The sequence below is a fragment of the Montipora capricornis genome, chromosome 10 (genome assembly GCF_036669925.1).
Source record: "Montipora capricornis isolate CH-2021 chromosome 10, ASM3666992v2, whole genome shotgun sequence".
Lineage (NCBI taxonomy): Eukaryota > Metazoa > Cnidaria > Anthozoa > Scleractinia > Acroporidae > Montipora > Montipora capricornis.
The window spans coordinates 51593220-51600719 of NC_090892.1; the positions used below are offsets into that span (position 1 = coordinate 51593220).

General features: G+C 38.6%; 1 protein-coding gene and 1 long non-coding RNA gene across 3 annotated transcripts in view; one reads left to right on the forward strand and one right to left on the reverse strand.

The window, feature by feature from the left end:
• LOC138020090 (uncharacterized) overlaps nucleotides 1-6582 on the forward strand; it is a 7664-nt gene extending 1082 nt beyond the window's left edge. Inside the window, exons 3-10 of the mRNA XM_068867087.1 lie at nucleotides 166-205; nucleotides 460-528; nucleotides 815-930; nucleotides 1484-1517; nucleotides 1819-1881; nucleotides 2787-2899; nucleotides 5638-5674; nucleotides 5997-6582. Coding sequence (XP_068723188.1) covers nucleotides 166-205; nucleotides 460-528; nucleotides 815-930; nucleotides 1484-1517; nucleotides 1819-1881; nucleotides 2787-2899; nucleotides 5638-5674; nucleotides 5997-6008 — 484 coding nt within the window. The 3' untranslated portion in view covers nucleotides 6009-6582. The remainder of the gene's footprint in view (nucleotides 1-165; nucleotides 206-459; nucleotides 529-814; nucleotides 931-1483; nucleotides 1518-1818; nucleotides 1882-2786; nucleotides 2900-5637; nucleotides 5675-5996) is intronic.
• Nucleotides 2906-7500, reverse strand: part of LOC138020091 (uncharacterized) — a 19995-nt gene continuing 15400 nt past the window's right edge. For both annotated transcript variants that reach the window (XR_011126311.1, XR_011126310.1), the window contains exons 3-5: nucleotides 5886-5939; nucleotides 5705-5766; nucleotides 2906-5520 (exon numbers count right to left, since the gene is read on the reverse strand). This is a non-coding gene — a long non-coding RNA (uncharacterized lncRNA). The remainder of the gene's footprint in view (nucleotides 5521-5704; nucleotides 5767-5885; nucleotides 5940-7500) is intronic.

Below are 7500 nucleotides of genomic sequence, written 5' to 3' on the forward strand. Positions count from 1 at the left end.
TGTACAATATTTTTCTAAAAGTGTCATATCTCGTAACACATTCATGTACGGAAAACATATCTTTCGCAAATAATTTACAAAAAATTATATCTTTAATATCGATGTGTATTGAGTGCAAAGAAAATTATTCAAGTGCTCTTATTTATATTCTATTTTTGTTTTAAGACGTTTCACAGAGGACGAACGATTAACAGAGCCTATTTGGGTATGTAATCAACGTAAAAGTTATCCCATCAAGTTACACAAATGAGTTCACGATTGGACGATCAGCACATATTATGGAAAGGAAATGACATGAGTATTCTATTTTAAATTAGATTTTACGATTTACGGTATTTAAAGTAAAGTATTCGCACATCGTACTTTAAAAATCAAATAAAGTTGTTCTTCTAGAATATTATAATAAACAGCGTTTATGAATGTGCCTACTAATCCAATATACATGCTATTTCTATCCAGGAAAATCCAGGAGAACCTGAATTCGAAGCCGCTTTGACACTGATTAGGAAAATCAAAGGTCAACTGCAGGTGAACATATAATTTTAAATGGCCTGGCCTGCATTTAAAATTCCTGTTTGCACTAAATTTATTTAGTATTATTTTTATTATTTAAATCAAAAAAACTCACTGTACCGTACTTTCTACTTAAAAATGGTGGGGAACGGTTCAAACGAATCTCCGTGTCCAGTAGCCATTACTTTCAGGACCGGTTTGACACTGCTTAGAAAAAGGTCGACTGCAAGTAAACATATTTTCAATGAGCTATTAGTAATCCTCAGCCCAACAACATTGTCATGCATTTTTCGCTTCGCAGCGAGAACCTCTGGAGGAGAGGGAAGGAAAGAAATTACTTGTAAAAGTATTCAGCCTTCTTTGGACTTACTCCTTACTCAATAAAATGAAGGGAGCACCTGTGGCAGTGCAAGGAAGGTATTTCACTTACTTTAGGTACTCAAAAACAAATTGATGTCATGTAGATATTTATACCGTGTAACACGAAAATTTTGCGGGAGTCTCATCAATTTTTGCGGTTCGAGAGGACTAGAATTTCTGCTGGGAACTAACGTTTACGATTCTCTGTTCAAACAGCAGAGAAGCAGCACATCCTGTTTTATGATACAGTTTGCCGCGGCCCTAGAAAATTGTGTGCCATCAGATGACCCATTCGTGCTAATCTAATGTACTGAATTGCTGTACTCCTGATATTTTCTGTTCTTTACATATTGTTTTGTTTGCAATACAGACTATCGGATGTATCTAAGCTCGCGGGCTGCTTTTTCCAATCGAAAAAATATTAATGTGCTTATTTAAGTACAGTGTATATCGCCCAAGTGGCACACGTCTGTTAAAAGTGGAACTGTCTTCCAAGATATCTATCTGCCTTGCCAACTAACAATTCACTACATCTCAATTACGGCAATTATTTCAGCGAATTTTATGCGGACAACATTTGGATGGCTAAAGAATTTGCATTTTTATACAGGGCTTATCCTGAACAAGAATCTGAGGTTTCTTCGGTGAGTTTAGATGGATGAATTGCAAAATTATTACTTGATTACAAGCTTAATGGACTCTTTCACGTTTCATCATGTTGCCCAATTCAAATTCGTATGAAATACTACACTGATTACAGAGTGGTGGTCTTGTTTCCAATTCCTGGTCTTTTTCAGACATTTACGTCCATTGTCAATGTTCTCATTGGGAAGACTACTAGTTCCCTATTTCTTTTTATATGTCTGCAACGATTCCGAAAGTGGGTAGTGGTAAAACAGTGCAATGCAATAAAAGGCATATTCTACTTTGACCCATTTTCCACAGGGAATTGTAGACGACTGCAAGGCTGTTGCTAAGTTCCTTCGCCAACAGACAAGTTTGTATAAGGTAAGAATAATAGAAACCGTATTATCTTAAACTTGCTTACGAGATACCTGTTTAAGCAAGTTCAGTTTCACTAAATCAATTGAAGCAAACGTCATCTGCAAGTAGTCATGATTTGATCTTCTTACCCCAGCTATCCTACTGAAGACATTAACTCATGAGAAAAGCAATAACTTAATTCCCATACATACTTACTTACTTTCATTACGTGCAATGCAGTCTTACTAACGTTACTTTCCAATTATACTAACAACATCAACAAGTTACCGCTATTCCCGCACTGTGATGTGGTGAATGGGTGAACCTATTCACCACACCGACTTAACTGATAGTGACAGGACAATGCGGGAGTAGCATTAACGTTTTGATGTTGGTTCCAGTACTGAGAGTCGTGTTAGTATTGGACGTATTGGGAAGTGACATTAGTAAAACTGCATTGTAAGTAATGAAATGTAAGTATCTATTGTTTTGAACGTAACGCATATGTGGATTAAAAAGAATAAACCCATTCACCACCAAAGTAAAATCGTCTGGCGTTAGACACAGTAAAATCTATAAGTCTCAACTGATCTCAAGAGGGAATAGGTTAATTTTGTTGGCCTCGATTTACATTGGGAGATGAAAGTAACCATAAAATCCAGAAAGTTTCGGGTTAGAACATGGAAAAATTTGCAATTCTTTCCTTCAATCTACCACTGAGTTACTGTAATGATTTCAATGGTTCAAATATTACAAATATGTTTTTTGTGAATTACAAGCACTTCAGTACCATAAAAATGCGGGTTCCCATCAAACCTGCTGTCTGTTCCGTTGTGTTGAAGAACGACACCCTTATCGTTATTAATATATTTTAGTGTTTACACAAACATTACATTTTTACTAATATCTTAAATCTTCTTGCCTTGAAGGAAAACGCTCCTTGCCGCGAAGACCATGCCGTGTTGATTCAACGTCTCAATAGGATATTAGTGTTTCTGAAGCATTCAACAAGACGTTCCAGGAGATATGTTCAACAAATGAGGTAATGAATTCCCACAAAAACACAAAGAGGTGTAAAAGTGAACTGTAATCATTTTTCCCCGGCATGAAACATTGGCGACAGGATTCACGTGGCAAGCAATTAAGTTCTCCTTTTTATCCTTTTACCTTACAGCCCTCCTTGCATCTCTTTTTTGCCTTACTACTTCCTACATAGTTCTTCCCTTCCTCTATTATTTTATATTTGTCCCCGTCCTTCTTTCATTGTAGCTTGGTTCCCCTCTTTCAATTTCACCATGGCTCAATATCTCATCTTTCACCTGCCATCTGTTCACATTTTTCACTCCCCCTCTTGCTTTCCTCTGCCAGCAATCTCCCAATTGCCTCCCTACCAGTTCCTTTATAGCAGCCCGCTTCATTGCTTAATATCTATATCAGCATTCTCCCTTTTCCTGCCTATCGGTACCATATAGCCCTTCCCCCACAACTTCTATTTCCATGAACATCTATTTATTTGTTTTCTCTTTCCATACCCTCACTTGACTCCTTTTCCTCCATGCCATCTTCTTCATAGTCTCATCTCCCTCCTCCCATCTTCCTCTTCCTTTCCCTTCCCGTCCATTTATTCCTCTTGCTTCATTTCGCTCTGTCCCCCGTGTACGCTTGCTATTCATTTCTTCATGGCTCCCCCTTTCTCTCCTAGCCATCTCTGGGTCCTCCTTTTCCTCCCCATCCATCCATTCATTCATTCATAACTTCCTCCATCCGTCTCTCTATGAAGGTAGATCGTGGACAAAATGTTCGACTCGTCGTTTCGTTATGGCGTTTCATCGTTTCCACACACTGATACTTCTAGTCGAGTCGCTGTTTTCCGAGTTCGACTCGTAGATTGCCAGTTCGACTCGCCGTTTTAAGAAGTCGACTCATCGCTTCCTGAGTTCGTCTCGTCATCTTGTCAGTTCGATTCGTCGGCTGGCCTCCTCGACTCGTCGTTTTACGAGTTCGATTCATCACCGAACACATCGGTTTGTCGTTGTTTGTCCGTTTATCGTTTCGTCGTTTCGTCACGGCGTTTCATCGTTTCGTTGTGGCGTTTCATCGTTTCGACTCGTCCACTCAGAGGGGATATAATTCGATTTAAATTACATGAAGGGTTACTTGATTCCATGCACTTATACATGATATATCTATTTATTATTTACTCTTTCCGGTTGAAAATGGATTGTTTCAAGAGCTACGTACGCCACAGCATTTAATTCGTCTTGAATCAATGGAATGATCGTTTTCATGAAAGTGAAAATGGAATTGGATATCTAGTAACACACCTTGACAGAGTTTTCTATATTCTAGCACGTGCATCTTTGTTATCATTAACATTCCCCCCTCAGCTGAAGTGTTTGTTGCACTCATCAAATGTTTGCTGTTATTGGTGGTGATGACAATGCAAGTCATTACAAAGGCAGTTGTTCAAGTTTACAGGATACCGCGCCGGGGTCGTCCTAGCATAAATGTTGCTATATAACTTCTGGAACAATACCTTGAGGACAAGTTTACTCCTGAAGAAATTCCTCGGCGACTGTGAATCAAGACGATCCTACGACAAATCATTGAATGTACCCGAATCATTTCTCTATGCTGTTAAAAATGGTTTAGGAACGTTGTTAGTCCTTTTTTCTTTAATTCCAAAAATTTGGAACGCTAAAACTGAGGAAAAAAACACATGGTCTAAAGTGGCCACTTGGCATTTACCCAAGGATTGCTCCTTGAGTAATAGTGGTTCAAAATATTTCTTTTCTATTATAGCAATGCTTTACTTAGCGTAAGTGGCCCTGGGCATCCCGGGGAGGGGGGGTGCTCGTCGTACCTTTCAGGGGTTAAAAAAGCGGTTTTGGTACCTCTTAGGGTGTTTAGCCTCAAAAGGTCCACAGCGGGAGCTTTAGCGGTGCCTTTTAGGGTATTGAGCCGAAAAATTATGGTGGGAGACATTTGAAAATTAACTAATTTTTAATTTTGTTTAATTAAAACCCATAATTTGGTACCTCTTAGGGGTGAAAAAAACTTCATACCACGCCTACTAGACAGGATCTTGGTACCTCTTAGGGGTCTTTTCAAAATTTCCCGACGAGCACCCCCGTCCTTTCTATATGGGAGTCTCCCCAGGGCTGGGCATAGTATTCACACTGTGGAAAATACATGTGACATCATACATTGTAATACAGTGTTTTTCAAAATAGAGTTGATATTGAATGATGCACTTTCTTTCCTCCATTCATTTTTCTCTCCCTTTCCCTGCCCATCCATTCGAGCTTCCCTCCATCGGTTCTCCTTGTACCCTTCCACTCTTTCATGGTTCCATCACTCCAAATTATCCTCCCCAACCATTCATTTAAAGCTTCTCAGTAGTTTCTTCCTTCATTCAACTCTTCCGACCCCCTCCCCACCCCCCAACATCCATCCTTTCCTTTAAAGTCACCTTCCCCCCTCATCAACCTCTATATATTTCCCTTTCCGTTCCAGTTCATTCATCAATTTCTCCCTACACCTTCTTTCCACCCATCTGCTTCTATACTTCTGATTTGAGTTTTCGACTGTTCCTACGTTTGCCACACTCTGGTTGAATTCCTACTCTGAGGCTGTTCCAAGAGCAAAGTCAAGTATTTACTGCTGGGAAGTAGAAAACAGACAGAGTGGCCAAGAATATCAGTCGAGTTATTTTCAAGTAATAAATATTTTAAATATGTTGTAATGATCAGAGCTTCTGTTATTTATATTTCAACACAGCTATGACGACCAAAAAGATCTGGAAGAATTTGATTGGGTAAGGGTAAATTAAAGCAATCGTCAATACCTTCAATATTTGTCCATAGGAATCATTTTCCACATGGATTTACCATAACGCACTTCAAACATCTGTAAGAAACAAGTAAGGCGGAGCCGTTCATTAAAAGACTTTCTGTGCTGTATTTCTGCTTCAAAAGGGCGACCTTACGAGTATTTTGAGGAAAAACTTGATAACAATGCAAACTCACTTTCACTTCACTTGAAAAAATCTTAATTTTTATGTAAGAAGATACATTTCCAATCTGAAAAAAAAAAAAGAAAAAGTCTGAAAAGTTACACGGGAAATACTTATTTTGCAGATACTGAGATGAGCTGTCAACTGGAAGAAGTTTCTTTTATTGTACATTTTATACACTGGATAGTGAATTATCATCCACTGGATAAAGTTTTTCAGCCTTTGAACAACTGAGGCCAGTTGGCTCAGTTGGAAGGGCGCTGGACGTTAATGCAGAGAATCCTGAGTTCAAATCTTGAGTGACGTAAAAACCCCGAGACACTGTTCACAAGTATCTGACACAGTGATCTACCTCTAACAGATGTTGCCGGCATATAATCCTCCCTTGACTGAGGGGCGGAATAATATAAGAATCTAATAGGAAATGAAAAAACCCTATCTCCTACTTTCTAAGGCCTACTCTGGGACCCATGGTCGCCGTAACTTAAGGCAACTTAAAGCGACTTAAGGCGACTTAAGAAACAATGCCCAAAAAATCAGGCAATTTGATATAATAGCAACCATAATAAATAATTAGTATGATTTCAGAGATGGACAAAGAGCTACCTGCAAACTGATTGGTTGAGTGGTTTCCTATAGAAATACTAATATATAATTAAAATTACAGTGTATTGCAAACACGAAGTAGGCAATAAACAGACAAATAACAATGTTGGTTGTGGAGGGGGACATTGCAGTTTCTATTAATTTCCAATGTAGTTTTGTGGGTTAAGATGTTATCCTCTCTACTGCTGCTTGATTGTCACAATAATTTTTCCACTTTGGCTTTGCAGTTTTGGTCAGCTCTTTAGTGCACTTTCCAGTAACCCTCAATGTCCCACTCATTATCATATGCTGAGTAACTGTAAATTGAGCATTACAGCATAGATGTAAACAAACCAAACTGCTATCACGGCAGCTTCTGCACGTACCGGAGCAGAAATTACGTAAAACAAAAGACAGAAAATAAAACAACTCCAAATAAAGACTATTCCCAAGTGACCAAAAACACAATACTTTCTGGAAAGACCCGCAATCACCCTGCGGAAAGACCCGCAATCACCCTGTTCCTAAGAGGATTCCTTCCTGATATCTACCATTAATTAATTTTTTTTTCATCAAATGAAAGACATACTTTAAATAAGACTATTATAGAAATTCATAATGTAAACAAAAATAAACGACAAGGAAGTTAAACTATTTAAGCTCAAACTGTTTCACAAATGACTGTAATTGTTATCTTCGTAAACTTATCAATTTTTGCACAAAAGTCTGGAAAATTATACGCCATTCTAATAAATGTGCTTCTCTTTCCTCAGTAAGGAAGAACACTCCAGTATACCGTAAGGAGTACCGTATGCCAAGGTCTTTCTCCGTGAAACTTCTTTCCTTCGGTCAATTGACACTTTGTAGGACCCTCCTCAAAATATCATCAACAATCTTACAAGTTTCAAGACAGTCGAAGTCTTTTGTCCGCCACTTTGATTCTCCTTGGCAGTCTATAGCTAGTGCTCATGTCTCCATGTGTAGACTCGCATGAGCTTGAGTCAAGTCATGTGACGATAACATTCTCAGAATTGGTAGCCTTT